Raw genomic sequence first — 19,071 nt, forward strand, 5'->3', positions numbered from 1 at the left:
TGCCGGATACAACTATTACACCATTGCACCCCTATAATACATATTATTACAGGATATTTATATAGCGCACGTAACTAGAACATGCTCAAGGCACTGGTATTTCCCTCGATCATTGGATGTCAATCTCAACGGCACATTGTATTATCAATCTCAGCTCCTGGGGTCATACATAGGAGCATATTGTCCTATGTGGTCAAAGTCAATAGAAACTCTAGCCCATGCTCTCACCACTACCTTACCAACAGACCGCCTCCCTGGTGTAGTGGTTAGAGCGTCTGCCCGAGAGCGGAAGGTCGCGGGTTCGATCCCCGACCGCGTCATACCAAAAGACGTTAAAATATGGTACTTGTTGGTCCCTGCCTGGCTCTCGGCATTAATGGGTACAACAAGGACTGGTCGGCTCGGAGTCAGTATAATGTGTCTGAGTGGGGTATTCATGCTTCACTGCGGCATGGTATCTCAGTGGGCTAGCACTATAAAACCAGCTTCAGTCTGGGCTAGTACAAGCAGCCGCACATACACATACACACGCATGCATGTCGTCATATGAGCGAAATATTCTCAAGCACAACGTAAAAACCCAATTTCACCTCACCTCACCTTACCAACAGTTACATTCACATAACATGACTTGAGAGTAAACAGGCAAAAGACTTCTTCCTGTCTTAGTTTAATGAAACTGAAAATATTGGTGGAAATTATTACCTTTTGTTTCCAAAGTTGTTTATTGTTTATGTATCATTGCGTTTGTTTGTTTTAGAGTTTGTTCTGACAGTTGTGATCTCATGATATCCCTACAATACACATCCCCTGAAGATTAACAGCTAACACGGAACAGCTTTTTCTCTTACACTTGTCATCTAGGTTGGCAAATATCTTTCAAAACTTCATATTAATAACAACAATAAACATGATAATATATCACAGATATCAGGTCCCAATCATATCACAAAAATTAGCAATATTTATTTTCTGTTTAAAAAAATTTTAAAATTTTAACTATAAACTCTATATATATTTATAATACTTATCCTATCTCATATAGTGAACTTTTCCTTGAAAGTGCACTACACGAGATAGGATAAGTTTAGAAAATATAATTTCTTCAAAATCATAGCATTAACAAACTTTTTATACATCAGCATCATCCTCCTCCACATCAATAAAAGTCACTGTTCTCCAATTCTCATAGATTATCATCATTCATAGATCCCTGTCATCTCGTCTCTATGAATGATAATGAATATGATCTAACTCCTCTGTGCATGTTTAATGATTATTCCTGATAACCATCAACATTTCCAGTCAAATGACTTCACTGCACTAAAGCTTGCTGGAACCGCCACAAATGTATCTATTTCGACATCACTGTTTTCTCCATTACATAAAGAACCCCCATCCTACAACCTAATTTAACCTATGTTTCTAATATCAGGCCCAACTTCAAACATTATCCCTGCTAATCTCATTATTAAGGATTTTCTTCCTTTCCCTACTGTGCAGGGCGGAGTTTCATGCATCACAGCCTAAGATGCTTATGGAACAGAGACGCCAAGATGGTGAAGATTGCAGGTTATACTTCCACACAGCTGGCAGCAGTTTGTGGCATGAACAGAGTCAGCAGTTACCAACATTCTCCATTTTATTTATTCCTCTATTTCATTTGAAAATGTGGAGTTCACTTTTTGTATATTACCAAACATGTAAATCTAACTCTACTTATTCCTGTTTCATTTGAAAATATGGAGTTCACTTTTTGTATATACCCAAAGATGTCAATCTAATTCTATCTATTCCTGTTTCATTTGAAAACGTGAAGTTCACTTTTTGTAAATTACCAAACATGTCAATCTAATTCTACCTATTCCTGTTTCATTTGAAAATGTGGAGTTTACTTTTTGAATACTACCAAACATGTAAATCTAATTCTACCTATTCCTGTTTCATTTGAAAATGTGGAGTCCATTTTTTGTATATTGTAAAACATGTCTATCTAATTTTAGTAACCATAAAGAAATTTTGAAGCGTTGTTTTCATCTACTTATTTATGCTTCAAAATTTTAGGAATGTTCAGTTGATGGGGTCATGATGATTATATATATGTCAGGGTAGAGACTGCGATCTGGTAGAATCAGAGATTCTACCAGTAGAGATTGCGATCGGAGTCTCTACCAGTAGAGATTGCTCTCTACTGGTAGAATCTCTGATTCTACCAGATCGCAGTCTCTACCCTGACATATACATTCACAATATGAATTTTTGTCAAGGACAACAGTTTGTTAGGTCAAACAGACATGGAATAAGCAGTTTATGATGTCGGTTACATCACACGAAACCAAGTACTGCAGGATTTTAAATATTGTAAAGGCTCTTGAAAAGGAAAAAAGCAGATTAACTTAATGCAAAGAAGTTGCAAGTAGATTAACAAGAGCTTGATTGTGCTTTCTTTACATCGTGGGAAGAGTTTTTACATCAACTTCGCTTTTGCCATCCTTACAATTCTCAGTGAAATCTTTTCACTTACTTATAGCATGAACCTTTGATTGAAGTAAACGTGATTTATGTCAACAAAACAAGCACTTAACAAGAATGTCTCCAAATAGACTTATGTAGAAGATCAAATATAAATACTTCAATAAAAGGAACCCACAACTATATAGGAACCCATCGCCCAACCATGTGGGAGTATCCACTGCTAGGGCGGAGAGAGAGATGCGAATAGAAAGATGATTTTTAATAAAAATATTCTGCAGTGTCTGTAAGAGACACAACCCACATAACACTGCAGTATATCTTGACAAAGTCTCATGATATGGCCACATGGAGCTCATTGATATAAATGAAGAAAACTTAACCCAAGACTAGAATAAACTGAGCTGGGATGTGACCGGCTTCCTTCTTGAGCACATCCTGACAGCTGTTGTTGTCTTGGAAACACACTTCACAATGGCTAAATTCAGATATTATTTAGCTCCAAATGGGGATGGGAGAAAGTTATGAGTCTGTCTCTGACAAAACAGCTTCCTTCTAAGATCTGTTGTACACCCAGGGCTGAATGGGATTTACCATTTGTATATGAGTCTAACTCCTATGTCCTTATCTATTAGTATTTCTATTCATAAAAGAATCATTAAATCTCAAAACAAATTGAATTTTTAGATGTTTGTTAAAGCAAACACTATTTCTGTGTCTCATAAATATTTTATTATAATGGCTATTCTTGGAAACATAAAATTGATAACTCGAGTCTAAAGAGAGTTAATTGCAAATGGTAGTATTTAATCTGATAATGGTCATTGCTCCACAAAATGTCAAGCACCAGAGAACCAAGTGCCATCTTGTGTTGACTGTAATTTATGAAATATGATCAGGTCTTCATTAAAACTCTGCTGCAAAATGTAATTTTTATTTGCATGAGTGAGTCAGTGAGTATGATGATGATGAGTGAGTGAGTGAGTGAGTCAAGTTTTACGCCGCTTTTAGCAATATTCCAGCAATATCACGACAGGGACACCAGAAATGGGCTTCACACATTATGCCCATGTCGGGAATCGAACCCGGTCTTCAGCGTGAGGAGCGGATGCTTTAACCACTAGGCTACCACACCGCCCTATTTGAGCAGTGTTTTTGTCCTTTATTACCGATACTCATAGCCAAATATGCAATGGAGCATGAGACTGGTTAAACACAACTTCAAACAATAATTTAGTTATATCATGAAGTGTCAGCTTAATGTGAGAGTTCTCGTCTTTTTGAGAAATGGTTTGGTGCTAACAAATAACAAAACAACATTAATCAGGGCAAAAATGGATTTGAACCCATGATCCAAGGTAGTTGGCATATCTAGGAAAGGTAACCCGGGACACTGGGATATTAGACGACTGGGCCCCCCATTCGTACATAAAAACAAACACATCAACATTATCGTAATATGTGACAGATCTATGTAATGGAAAATGCGTCTTTGTTAACTTTATCACAGCTACTACACATTAGGTGATGTTTTTCACATTCACTTCATTACTTTTTCAGAGACAGACGGTGAACAAAAAACTCCTTTAAACAGAAACCATGGCAAGATTCACAGATGTATTCAATTGGTTGAAGATAGACCACTGTAATTACTGTAAGTGATGACTTCACTGCTTCTGACAGAGTGCCAGAAAATGGCAGCCACTTCATCGGTGTGGTGAGTAACAGTGGCGAGAATTTAGCGGCATAAATAACCCTGGCCACTTGTGGTTGTAACCATACCTATGTCCAAATACCATCCCCTATATATAGCCAATGTCAGACCACTGATGAACCATTCAGCACCGGGGTCTCAAATCTGCTTATACATACGTTACCTAACATCTTAATTTGGAGATGATTTTAACATAAATCATAACACACAACAACTTTTTCTGAAAATTGTAATTTTGTAAATGATTACCTAGGTTTTAAAATTGTGATTTCTCAAAACATGGGTTAATCCCAAGACAAAAACTGATTTGTTGTCTTACTTTGCCAGGAAGTTCTACTTGCTGTCATGGTTGGTTCCTGTTTACAAGTTGCATTTATCTATCTTATTTGATGCCTTACACTGTGTTTGTATATGTTGTGGATGCACCGTAGATGTGTATAATTTACCCAAAGAAGGGATATGAAATAGCCTCAAAACATTGTGTAAGAAGAGTACAGAAAAATGAAATCCGTATTTCTAGAACCTCTTTCTCTTTAGTATGCTCATTTGGAAAGTCCAAGGTTCTTTCCCACGACCTACATGTTAATGCCATGGGATTGATCCAAAAGATTCCAGGACCACATTCATTTGAAACACTGCTGACTAGGTTTTCATAATTCTTATTTCTCTTTTGCAATGTGTAAATACCAAAGTTTGGACCGTGTTGAGCTGACACTGTCAACCAGCCCTGACACTCCAATCCTTTTAGTCGCCTCTAGTGAACATTTTCTAGGATCAATTCTAACAGGAATCCTCACGGACTAGTCAACTAGTCTCTAGAATTAAGATTTTAAATAAACTTGTTAAACCAAGACGTTAAAAAGTTAAAGCCTACAGGGAAGAATTTCACAAACTCTGGCCTCAGGTCACGAGATTAATATATACCTCTAACACTACATAATGTGTTATCATACAATCTCTTCTTGTACAACATGCTATAATGTAGGTGTTATCTTTAAGTAAATTACATCGTGGCATAATGTAACATGTGTTACATTTCACAAAGTGTTATTGTCCGTGTATGTTATCATGATCACATTAGAACCACCCAACACAGCTGTCTCCATACTTCAGTAAGCATGTATAGTTCCACTTCCAGCGCGTCAATACCAAGAATCACTTGGCATGTAGCTGATGAGCATAACAAGCATTCATGTCTTCGTACAATGACTAACTTCACAGAAATATAATACTGATATCTCCAATAAATGCTGACGTGCAAATTCAAGCTGCAAATGGATAGGAACATAAAAATCTTAAACCATGAGTGAGTGACCTGATGTTGTTTGATTCAGCAATATTCCAGCAATATCAAATACCCTTGTAAACAATCCAGCCGTGACCAGGTGAGCTAGTGGTCAATAGCATGAGCAATTTACATGTGACATACTAAAGCAAAGAGCAAGGAGTACTCGAGTGACTTAATGTTGTTTGATGCAGTAGAAAGCAATACTCCAGCCATATTAAAGCATGTAAACAATCCAGCCGTCACCAGGTGAGCTAGTGCTCAATAGCATGAGCACTTTACATGTGACAATCATACCTATCCAGGTAACTTTTACAAACAAGACAACGTACTTCTGCCCCATGAATTCACATAGGGGGGGGAAACATATGGCGATGTTGATCTAAAAAACTCATTTTTTTTCTATTTTTTTCCAAACAAGCCAGATCTGAAATTAATACATTATTATATCACATTAGACAATGGTGCCTATTGTGGTCAGGTGACCAAGTTACCAAACAAACAGAAAACTTACGATTCTTCCACCATGTCAATCCCTTCCAGCTCGGTGGTAACATCGTCAATCTCCTTCTTCAGCTCCTAAAATCAATCAACATTGTGTTGTAAGGTCTGGTCCACTAGAAACATTATTCACGGCTCCTTAATAACAGCATGTGTTTCAACAACATTTGAAATCATTATAAATCATGGTAAATTGCTGACTGTGCAATATCACCTTGATGCATTAGTGAGGCACTTCCAATTAAATAGATTTTATAGTTATTCTCTGGCATTTTTTTCAGAGGACATGTGTTTTTGTAGTGCATGTTGTACCTCCAATTATATAGATTTCATACTTATTTTCTGCAGGAATGAGTGAGTTTAGCTTTATGCCTCCTTTTTTTAGCAATATTTCAGCAATATATCGGCGGGGGGACTCCAGAAATGGGTTTCAAACATTGTACCCATGTGGGGAATTGAACCCGGGTCTTCAGCATGATGAGCGACCGTTTTAATCACCAGGCTACCTAATTGCCCCTATTCTCTGCATTTTAGGGCAAAGTTCTTTAAGCTACAAAATGAAGCTGAAGTACATTGTTACAAACACCATGGTATTTCAGTTAACTTGTTCAATACAATATTATCTGGGAGAAACCTAAAATACATGTAAACTACAGTAAATTTACAGGTTGCGTGACATGGCCGAGTCAAACTTTAAGTCAAACCTTCATTAATATATGAAGTTACAGGAATATCGTGTGAAATATAGAGGAGAAGACATCCATGTTTACAGTCGTTATTTCATCCTGGTGATCATTTTTTCATGATACTATTTCAGATGTCATCCATGCAAAGGCAGTTTTCAAGGCATGCAGTTCAGGGATGTAAACATAGGTAACACATTGAAGACACAAAACCTGCCATGATATGAGACACTGCACTTATCACACACCCTTGTTTTATATCAAACTAATCCAACACATTCTATATTCAGATATGGCCACTCAATCACCAAATTGGAAATTTTAATATAAATTGTATATTTATATACTTATCCTGTCTCACGACTTGAACCTCTTTCTCTTGCTTCGACTTTTAGTGGAACGACTGTAAACCTTTTTCCATAGGCCTCCTTGTCCATTCGCCCGTGCACTCCATGCTGTTCTCCTTAATTAGCTTCCTAGTTCCTAATAAAGCTTGTAGCATGCTCCACTAATTGGCCACATGACTAGCTTAAATGATTATTCTCATCTTGGAGCCAACGTTGTAATCTGAGTAGTGGGGAGGCCGGACGGGCATCCATCACGTGAGATAGGATAAGTATATAAATATACAGTTTATATTAAAATTTCCAAATTTTTAAACTTATCCTATCTCACGACTTGCACTTATCCAACGGTTGGACGGCGGGCCGCAGATTACCCTTCTGTCTGGACAGTGCGAACAGCTGGTCTTGGAGCTGTGTGGACTGATGACAACCGTAGATAGCGATTTACAAGGGAGGCCTGTTACGCATGCACACAACTCCTATGCTTTTAGTGGGTTCTCCGGAACCCCTTGGCTTACTAAGCACAATGACTCAGGGAGATGGGTGCTCCCGAGCGATGTGGTGTTCGGCCGCAACTTTGTACAAGACAAGGGATGCAACTCGGCAAGTAGGCCTCGCCTCGCCACGATTTACAAGGTACCCCCGTAATTAAAGTCTTGCGACTAGAATCGGGCCAGCCCCTGCTTCAAGAAGGCCCCCCAAACACATACCGAGGCGGGTAAAAGAGAAACACAAATTGGCATCTCCAAGGTTTAACGTTCAGTTCCGGGCAGCATCAAATTGACCCTCACTCCTTTGCCTAAGCTTAGTCAAAGGATGTGTCCGACAACTTTGGAGGCAGAACGCAACGAAATCCACTGGAATTCGGGAGTGTCACACTTCACAGACGTATTGCTCCGTGGAGTAGAGGGCAGTAAGCGTGAATGTCGAACACCTCTGCATCATCATACTGATTGTGCCTCAGGTCCGTAGGGCCACGCTAGGTGGCTGTATTCCTTTGCCTTGGTATGGAGGCCAAGTGAAGTAGTTCTTAAACCCATATAATGAGAACAAAGGTTGAGATCCAGTTCAACTTTTATTCAGTATATACAAGGAAGCAGTAACGCGAATGCGGAACCGTCCCTCATCTGCGTTGTTTGGCCGATGTAAGCTGCTGAGCACAAGAGGTCTGAACTGGTGTAGTAACTGGACATCCGTGACAGACAGGTCTCGCAGGTAATATGAAGAGAAGACTGTATCAGAACGCCAGAAGCAACCTTCCATGATAGCGGTCAAGGAGCAGTTGCTATGGAGGGCCATCGTCGAGGCTAGTGCACGAGTCTCATGAGGATTGGAAGCGGCTGGAAGAGGCAACCCTGCAAAGGTGTAGGCTGACAGGATCGAAGGCCAATGTGGCCTGGGAAACCTCAGTTCTTGAAGTGGTCAACAAGGGTATGAAGAGGCGCTTCCGTAGCCGTCGACGATCCTTGGAGGCAGCAAGGTAAACGTGTAGAGCCCTAACAGGGCAGAATGTCAAATCTTCATTATCATTAGGCCCAAGAATGGTGGACAACGGGGGAATGGTAAACATCCGGTCCATTTTGCAATGAAGTCCCAGCGGAGACCCAAGAAGGCCTTGCCATGCTTCTTCCGCTCGAACCGCACCCGATTGACATCAAGCCCATGCAGTTCAGATATACGAGCAGCGGTAGCCAAAGCTACCAGGAAGAATGTCTTGAATGTCACTTGTTCAAAGTCCTTGTCTTCTAAAGGTTCATAATCTGTAAATCTGAAATCTTCGTGCCCGTTGTGGTAGCCAAAACCGACTTGATGGCGGCTAAGTAGGTAGCTAACGTAGTACCCTTGAGTTTCTTAGTAGTGCGGAGATGCTGGAGAAACTCAGCAACGACCTGAGCCTAGGTGGAAGTGGGAGATGCAATTCCCCTAACCTTGCAATAGTCTTCAAACTTCTTCCACCTGTTGTCGTACAAGGAACTGGTCGAAGTACGATGCGCTGAAGTGATAGCTGTGGCTACTCGTCGAGAGTAGCCCTTAGCTATGAAAAACCTCTGAAGATGCGCCAAACATGTAGATTGAGGGTCTGAGGTGACCCGTGGCGCAGTTCTGAGTGAGGGTGAAGAAGTAGGTCGTCCCAGTTGGGAAGCGGCACTGGGTTTGGCTCTGCCAGGCTTCTTAGGTTGACGAACCTTGTGGCGAACAGATCTATTTGAGGCCGTGATTATGGGTAGATCATCGACTGAAAGATCTGGGGCAGTAACTTCCACTCTGTCGGGGACGGTCGGTTGGATCAGGACAAGGCATTGACGATCACATTTTTAACCCCGGGAATGTGTCTGGCTCTAGCTACGATGTTGAGTGAGTCGATGAGATGGAAGAACCTGATCGCCCATTGTAGCAGATTTGCCGAGCCTGTCGAGCCTAGATGATTTATATACCAAACCACTGTCGAATTGTCTGATTGGATCAACAGACTGGTTGATTGAAGCTCTGTTGCCCAATGTGAGATGGCTTGAAATACCGCCTTGAATTCCAGCTCGTTTATATGAAGTACCCGTTCGTCAGATGACCACAGCCCGGCCACTTGGTGGTCGATGAAGTGAGCTACCCAACCCATGAGGGATGCATCGCCGAATAGGTGATGAGTGGGTGCAAAGGGCATCATAGAGACTCCGGCGCAAGCATTCCGTTCATCGAGCCACCATTGAAGGACTGGACGAAGCGGTTCTGGAAGGCAAATTAGTTCCTTGGGGTTGTCGTCCTGAAGGTAAGGGCATAGAAATCCATGTATCGGCCGAAGTTGGAGCTGGCCTCTGTACGTTAAGGCTTGAGCTGAAATCAGAAGGCCCAGGAGCTCCTGCCACTGTTGTAATGTTCTGGCCTGAGACAGTGCTGGAGGAATGCATCGCTGAATCTTTATCCACGTGTCATGAGGGACGTACATCATCCCCTGACGAGTGTCGAACAGTCCTCCGATGAATTGGAGTGTCTGAGTCGGTATTAGTTCCGATTTCGCAATGTTCAACAGCCACCCTAACTGTCTGAGCAGTGTGGTGGTGAACTGTAGCTGGCGAAGCAATACGATCTGATCCTGTTTTGAGCCTGGATGCAATCGTCTATGTAGCTTTCAAAGGTGATGCCTTGAAAGTGGAGGAAGCTCGTTATGGGCTTGGTAATTCGGGTAAATAGCCACGGGGCCGTGGAAATTCCAAATGGTAGGACTTTCCATTGGTAGTGATTCCCGTTGAACACGAAGCGAAGGTCATTCCGGTGTTGTGGATGTATCGGAACGTGAAGATAAGCATCCTGAAGATTTAGGCTGATGAGGAAGTCTCCCTTCTTCAGGATGGTGCGTAAAAGGTTGATCGACACCATCCTGAAGTTAGGCGGTAGAAGCAGGAATCGGGCATTGAACAACTTCATATTGAAGATGAGGGAGTAGAATCCTGGAGTGACGGGCGATGGACCTAGGAGCTCTATCGCGAGTTTGTCTAATAGCGTACCTATTGTGGATTGCAGAGTCTGAAACTGGTCTACAGAATATTAGCAATGAGCCGGATGCGACATCAGAGGTGGACTGCCAATAACAGGTAGCTGATAGCCGTGAAGTACCAGGTTGGTGACGGACGGATCTCTGAGGATGGTCCAATTCGGGGCGAAGATCTGTAATCTCCCGCCTACCGGAGTGTTGTAAATCGGAACGACTGGGGCGGAAGGGAGGAACCACCATGGCCAGATCTGTTTCCTCTGCCACGGCCTTGAGTGGATGCGCCACGAAAAAGATTGCGTAAATCCAGATTGGTAGGGGTGAACTGTGCAGTTCGACGCTGTTTTAATGAGTCCTGGAGCTGTCACTTCTGTATCTTTAACAGTTCAATCGAGACTTGAAAGTGGGTTTCTTTATCAACTTTAGTAGATACTTATTGGATGCTACCATTGAACAGCAAGGACAATTTGGAACTGGTCCAGAGCAAAAGTCATGCATCCTCGGATGTAAGCATCTTGATCAGAATAAGTATGCTCCAGAGCAGTGTTAACAGCGTCGACTGCTGCAATCACGCAACTAATAGATGGCAGCGTCTTTCGCATGGCTGAATCCATGTGAGCCAACTCTTGGTCCTCAATAAGGTAGGGCGAAGCAGCTCGTTTGCCACACAGGGTTCCAATATCCTCATCAAGTGTTGGAGCTGTAGAGATTTTTGTTAGGCCGTGGACATGTGAGGTAGACGGATTATATCTGGGAGAAGAGAATCCGTCCTTAATTCGTTTCAGGCTCTTGAAACCATCATTTAGTGTACTGGATAATTTCAGTATACAAGGTCGAGGTGGTAGGGTGATGATAGACCAATCCCGGTTCCTAAGAGTATAAGAGTGATCCAGGTCATCTGCTGAAGTAGTGTTGGGAATTGGTTAAAATCTCATAATTGATGATTGGTTAATTACTACCGATCAATCATCGAAAATAATTGGTTAGCATCATTTATGAAATTTGTTAATGCACATAAAAATAAGGAAAAAAAACATGTAGTTCTTTGGGGGTTTGGGGGAAAAATTTCCTATCTTTAAAGGATGACTAGTATGTTAGGAACATAAATTTCTTGGAATCTTTGAGGTAAATTCAATCATGACCTGAAACGAGCTTGTAGTGCTTCAAAAATATAACAGACCAAACCAACCATGTGAAAAAATTGTTAATGAAAACAAGTGTTCCAGAATTGTTTGTGTTCGATTATGAGAAATTATGATCGATTGCTTGGTCGTTTAGTCACTACGACCAATCTTCGATTATTTCAATTAATCGGACCACCACTATGCTGAAGTACTCAAGGCAAGTTGGAGCTTCTCAACAATCCAAAGAAGTACCTGAGGTGTCTCAACTGCTGCAAAGCTACCCCAAGGGGTAGATAACTCAGTGAGCGGAAGATGCAGGCATGGCTATTAGGACTGGATCAATCTCAGGTGGACCAGATGAAGAGCCAGGAGCTACCGAAGCTGGATGGGCTGGAGTAGAGGCTGTATTTGGTTCCAGGCTGAGGTTATGGCCCTGATCATCATATTTAGATCCGGAGTCGCTGTAGGAGTGAAATTGTTATCAGGTTCCCATGACTCAGCGATGATCCTAGAGTGAGTCGAAGGATTCTCAGAGCATGTAGACGGAACATCGTAAGAGACTGTAGGCCTATTAGTGGTATCAGAGCAATGATCACCCGAACGTCGGTCAGAGGAACTGTATCGAGATCTCGACGTGGTAAGTACCGAAGTAGGTGGTAAGCCGGTGATCTGGATTCCCTAGTATGGCTATGTGATCCGGTATGATATGAAGAACTAGTCCGGGTCGCTGTAGTTCTAGTTGGTGATCTGGTTCTAATTGGAGCTCTGGTTCAACCATCTGAATAGGATCGTCCATGAGATGTGGATCTGTACTGTGATCCCGATTGGTCAATGGCTCTGTAAGGTGATCCAGATCGTATAGGTGACCTGGGTTGGTAAGATGATCTGCACTTGTAAAGTGATCTGGATCAATTCGATGCACTAACTGGAAACTGTGATCGTGATCTGGATCTATAAGGTAATCTGGATCGAACAGGCTATCTGGTTTGCAGTTGCGATCTGGGTTGATTTGGTGATCTGGATCGGTTAGGTGATCTACTTTGATGTTGTGATCTGGATCGGTTAGGTGACCTAGATTGATTCCGGTGATCTGATTCGAAGTTGTGATCTGGATCCATTCGGTGATCTGGATCGGTCCGATGATCTACTTCGATGTTGTGATCTGGATTGGCTAGGTGATCTGGATCGGTCTGGTGATCTGATTCGAAGTTGTGATCTGGATTGGTTAGGTGATCTGGATTGATCAGGTGATGTGGATTGTAGTTGTGCTCTGGATCGTGACTGTGATCTGGATCGATCTGGTGATGTTGATCGGCACGGTGATCTAGATCAGGTTTGTGATGGCGATCTGGATCGTGAAGGTGATCTACATCGTTGTGGTGATCTAGAATGATGTGGTGATCTGGATCGGCAATTAGGTGACGAAACCTGAAGTGTTGATTCATGATGAACGTCCCCTGGCGACGCTGTTGTAGCCAGCTCCGTATGGTTCCATAAACTGTGGGGGAACAGTTGGCTGGTTGAATGCAGTTGGCCAGGCTCCAAACAAACTGAGACAGTCGAGGGGATATGTACCGATGATCTGGATGATGATACTGATAGTGTCGATCTAAGGTCCCCTGGTAGTGTAGATGGGACAGGCTACGATGAATTATCGATCACGACCACCCGCGAGTGATCTGACGCTATGGAAGGAGGTGATTGATGCGTACGTAATAGGTGCCGAACGTTCTCAGATAAGTAAGAATCTGATGAAGCGTCCATAAAATCCTCTTGAACCACAGGCATCGCTCTCCTGTGTGAAGGTACGACTTTCTGTCGTTGTAACTTGATACGCTTGGCGGGAGTGGGATCAGATTCTGTTGATTTCCTGTCCCTATCGGCAATTCTCAGGGAGCAAACACGAAGGTAGGCCTTAAAATCCTCATCTTTTAGTGAATTACACTTGACACATCGTTTGTTTCAGTTACATTGTCCAATACAGTCAATGCAAGACGAGTGAGGGTCGAGGGACAAATAATTTGTCTTGCATTGAGCACAAACTTTCCTTTTCCTTGACTGATTATCTGTTTTCCCCATGATGTTAGGGTGAAATAATGCCCCTAATATACAGCACGTCCACACAGTCGTGCGACAAGAAAGAGAATGATCATTCAAGGTAGTCATGTGGGCAATTAGTGGAGCATGCTGCAAGCTTTATTAGGAACTAGGAAGCTAATTAAGGAGAGCAGCATGGAGTGCACGGGCGAATGGACAAGGAGGCCTATGGAAAAAAGTTTAGTCGTTTCCACTAAAAGTCGAAGCAAGAGAGAGAGGTGCAAGTCGTGAGATGGGATAAGTTTAAAAATATGACATTTCAAAATTGGATCAAGGTTGTGAAAGATTTATCATAAATCACATCACCAACAGTCTGTTCCATAACCTTTGAGAAAACAAGCCCAAATTTCTGCTTTTCACCGTTTCAAGTTGATTGCAGTCTTAACATATGGACTAAGTTTACACAACCGCAGATAAAAAGAAAAGAAAATTTGATCTGGGCTTCGGGGTGGCTGAAATTGTCGACAGCTGTCACAATAACACATTTCTGCTTAGTAAACACAAAGCAGTGTTTGATCTAAAGCATGAACGTCAAGAGCTCATTCAACTAACCCAATATTTCAAGACTTTATTGTAGCAGAAATCAAAAGAGCCCAGTACCTTTTTATAACACTGCAATGTATTAAGTGGGGAGGTCAATCACACAGCTTCCCTAATTTAAAGAGGCGAGTGAAACTGAAAGGTCCACAAGAGTGATGACTGGTATCAGTTTTGATTAAAACTTTCACTACTACAGGTCATAACTGCACATAATATAGCCGTTCAATCTTTATCAATCTTCATGTGATAATATTAAAACCCTGGCTGTTATGTATTTAAAAAACATACACAACATAATTCATTATTGGTATTAAATATACTACTCAAGACAACTTAAGGACATCCCAATTTTTTTTATATTACTATAGTAAATCCATTATGACAGATAGACCTCAATAATGAAAACAATCGAGATGTTCTTTGTGTTTTTCTGCAGCATGGTAATAATATTTAACCCTAATAGATGCTAGCATGGGTACTGTGTATATATATCCACATCCTTATTTTGTACACCTGTTTTACAAGCTTTCCTTGTGTAATCACAGACAAGAGCGAAAGCTACTCAACTCTTTATCTTTCTTGATAAGATCCACTAAAACATCGAACGTAGTAATCACTTGACATATATGCATGAATAATGCACCCAATATGCATGAATAATGCACCCAGATCAAATTTACATGTTAAGTCTATGCTGTCCCTTTGTACTTTAGCCTTACATCATGCAGATATGTCATGATATAACTGAAATACTGATCAAATTGGCTTTAACCTCAACTCACCCACTTGCTATTCTCAACATACGAAAAGGGAACATTTGTTTGTGCATACCTGTATTTCCTCCAAAAGTTGTCTTTTCTTCTCCCTGATGGTACTGAGAAGCTGTTGCTCCTCTGGGGTCAGGTCTGAAACAAACACATCCATTTGATCAGAATGTACACAGCAGTGAAACTTTGTGAGCCTGGAATCCCTATTGGTAATGCAATTTCAAATTAAATTTAACTGCCAAGGGAGTCTAGTTTGGAATTAGTATGCATGGACAAACCATGAGACTAAAACCTTCAGCAACAGATACATGTTCGCGAAAAGCGAAGACTTGATGTAACTAGACACAGTGTCAACTGCCCATGAAGATTTTCAGGCTGCATAGTCTCCAAAGCATAACCCTTTATAATGTTCATTAATTCAATTTGTTATTCATGATCACTTGATTCGAGTATTCATAATTTTTTTACTTGAGTTTGAGTTGATGAAAACGATATGTGCTAAATGGAATATATCCAAGTCAGGCAGTATATTAGCCAACATGTTCCTGTATCTAATTTAACAGTAATGTGGTCACTGGTCATTGTCATGATAAATTAACATGTCAACATGGACAAAACATGTCAAGTATATATTTGGTTTTTATTTCACTAAATATAATAAATAATATGTGAACTGGAGACTTGTTTTTGTATTCCTTACTGCATATTCATATTCAATATTCATGATATATATGCATCATATTCGCATTGTAGTGGATTTTTTGCAACCCAGTGTTCACAAATGGTGTTTCAAAGTAACAGGACACTGGATCCTGTAAGTTTCAGATGTGTCTGACCCATTGAAAATTCACAGGACCCATAGAATCAAATTAAACACACATTTCAGATTTAACATTTCTTATAATTGGCATTGAAATTATTAACAAACATAATATTTATAAACAGCAAACAAGTGTTGCATGTCACATATAACAACTTCAGTCAAAGTCATTGTGAAATATACAGTCAGAGACTGGGGCTGGCAGGTTGTATCGGACCGTTGGCAAATCTGCTGGATTTGTCAGAGGGTCAGAAGCTATTAGTGAACACTGGCAACCTAGTTTTAACCACAGACAGCAAAGATTTTAACAAATCATGTACTCTCAAATGCATCAACAACATATTTGTCAGAAAAGGAGGGGCGGTGGGGTAGCCTAGTGGTTAAAGCGTTGGCTCGTCACGCCGAAGGCCCGGGTTCGATTCCCCACATGGGCACAATGTGTTAAGCCCATTTCTGGTGTTCCCAGCCGTGATATTGCTGGAATATTGCTAAAAGCGGCGTAAAACTAAATTCAGTCAGAAAAGGAGTGTACTTCTTGATGAATTTCACCATTCTGATCCTCTTCATTTACTGCACGATGACTTTGTCATTATCAATACAACAGAAATTGGCAAAAACATATTCACTCTGCTCTTTCTTTGCACATGCTATTCAATAAGCCAGGTGCTTTACTTCCTTAACACTGAATATGCTAATGACTAAAATTGTTTCACAATATGGATATATCTTTGATTAATGGACAAGAGCTGTGAGAGACTTTCAGTGAAATTCTTTCCGACTCCTTAAGTGAAAAAATATACATTTCAAACCATTTCAACATGTTACCACATTGCCAGTTTCTAGTAACGCCCACCAAGCCGAAACAGAATACACTATTGTTTGTCAAAATCAATAATGCTGATTTTATAACTTTGTACTGAAATATATTTTCCGTTCCACAATGTAAGGACATTCAAACACCATTAACAAACAGCTGGTAGTCTGCTAAGAAATCTATATCTTGAAATCACTCAAACACAATTCATCCAAAGTTGGTTGTAATCCATTTGAAAAGACCAACACATGGTTATTGACCAGGTATTGATACTTTCGTCTAACAGCAACAGGATTACGTCTGCACAGATTGTGCCATCCATCATTGAGTGTTTTGTGATAAGATTACTGACATTGTGATTTCACATTCTGAACTGAAGCGCAAGGAGCTCCCACCTGAACAGCCGGTAATGTTTATATAGACAATACATACCATACTTTCATTAAGTGGAACAATGGACTAAGTATTTGGAAATGATTAAATAAATAATCACAACAGTATGATGAAGATTTTGCACTCACCTAATTTTGAATTTTGAGTGAGTGAGTCAGTTGATACTACTTTTACTAGTTTTAGCAACATTCTAGCATTCATTTCTGTGGGGACAGATATATTTATATACATAAAAACTTTAACGGAAAACAAATAAAAGTGTAGCCTCTGGAATTGTGTGGAAAGCAGAAAATGTGTGTGCACATGTAGGAATGATTACTGCTATTTCATAATTTGGTACCACCTTAACTGCATTTCCATGTTATTGTTAATCATTAAAAAAATACAATACACAGTCAATGGCTTTCCGGTCTCGGTTGATGAATTCCATATCTATATTTATTAGGCTGTGCAATCTTATGTGTTGTGGTAAACAAGAGCATTCAGTTTTGACATTTCTTTGGGGTCGTTGTGTAAAAGTAAAGCCAAACAGTATTGTATCCCACGAAAGGCCCATGACACAATACACTAAAAGTCTAATTTGCAACACTTGTATCATTTGTGTATCGCACAGCTTAATATACACAGATTTTTAATGTGATGCAGATATGTGTGTCCGGTATGCACAGTTGTCTAGAATAGAAATGAGAATAAAATAACATCTGCTCTAGCAATTCACGACAAGAAACATAAAGTTCCCGTAATTATAGTAATCACTAAATCTTACAATAAAGTATGATACACCATTTCAATCCTTTACAGGACCCTCATATTTCCAGTAAGGACCCATATCTTCGGTACGGTAAAACCCTGATGACGTTAGAATTCATATGGGTGTAAAAATACATGAATGAAAAGAAATTCAGCCTCATTTAAAATCAGATCTTAGTTCTAATTATTGCTAAGCACAGATCTTTGAGTCGCCTGAACCCTCAAAATAAAAAATAAAAATACATCCCCGATGGGGAACACCAAAAATGTGTCATACATTATACCCTTATGGAAAATCCACCCAGGTCCTTTGGTCTCACAAGAAAATGGTTTAACCATGAGGCCACCCCATAAGAGTTTTTAAGACAATAACTTCATCATATGTTGAAAAATATTACTGTATCTTCTAACACTGTACTGGTACACCACTTTTAGTCCACATTTAGAATAAAGAAGAATCTGGGACAATTTCCCCCTTCTGACAAGAAACTTAACCTTATGTGATAATTATATCTTAGTAGCAACAAAAGGTAATGTTAAAATGGCTAATATTAGGGACAACCAAAGACTGACTAATTGTTAGCACTGAATCTTGGTCATCTGATAGTTTATTATATTAAATGTGGACACACAAGCACTGGCCCTTGTGAATTCTGACCATGGTGACAAAGAGGTTTGTTACAGACAATAATTGGGCTATGATCTCTTTGTACATCAGGATCTTACTACATCACCAATAAATTGGCAATAATATATCATGATATATATTAATACATGCAAAATCTGAGGATCATTCATCATATTGATAATTGTTGTGTACCAAACCATATATCCGGTGTTTATCAACTGTGCTGTTGTTAAAAACAGTTTATTAACACTGATTAAGATACAAAATTAACAATTATCCCAATGTAGGGTGAATTTTACATTCTGTGCTGGCCCTAGTTAGATCGTCACATGCATACTCATGTCCAACATGAAATATATAGGGACTCACAAGGCCTTCTCACATCCCTTATTCTGCAGTAAATGTCAGTAAACATTCCCAGTTCATGCTAATATAGTTATAAGTAGTATGATGGCTTTGTCACAATGACTTGTATTTTACAAACAAAAAGGACCAAACAAGAAAGAGAACATGGAATGCTTATTGTACATTATTGACTGAACATGTTAAATGCAATGTTACAATATAATGTCAACACCTCTGAAATAAAAAACATTTAAAAACTCAAATTTGGAACAAAATATCAATATTTTTAGTTTGTTTGCCAAAGGGCACT

General features: G+C 40.2%; 1 protein-coding gene across 3 annotated transcripts in view; it reads right to left on the reverse strand.

Moving 5' to 3' along the window:
• LOC124289381 (cytohesin-1-like) overlaps positions 1-19,071 on the reverse strand; it is an 80,653-nt gene that overhangs the window by 60,592 nt on the left and 990 nt on the right. For all 3 annotated transcript variants that reach the window (XM_046725999.1, XM_046725998.1, XM_046726000.1), the window contains exons 2-3: positions 15,076-15,149; positions 5,986-6,050 (exon numbers count right to left, since the gene is read on the reverse strand). In XM_046725999.1, the coding sequence (XP_046581955.1) occupies positions 5,986-6,050; positions 15,076-15,149 (139 nt within the window). The remainder of the gene's footprint in view (positions 1-5,985; positions 6,051-15,075; positions 15,150-19,071) is intronic.

This window comes from Haliotis rubra, unplaced genomic scaffold, assembly GCF_003918875.1.
Source record: "Haliotis rubra isolate DU_JTF1 unplaced genomic scaffold, ASM391887v1 Scf44, whole genome shotgun sequence".
Taxonomy (NCBI): Eukaryota; Metazoa; Mollusca; class Gastropoda; order Lepetellida; family Haliotidae; genus Haliotis; species Haliotis rubra.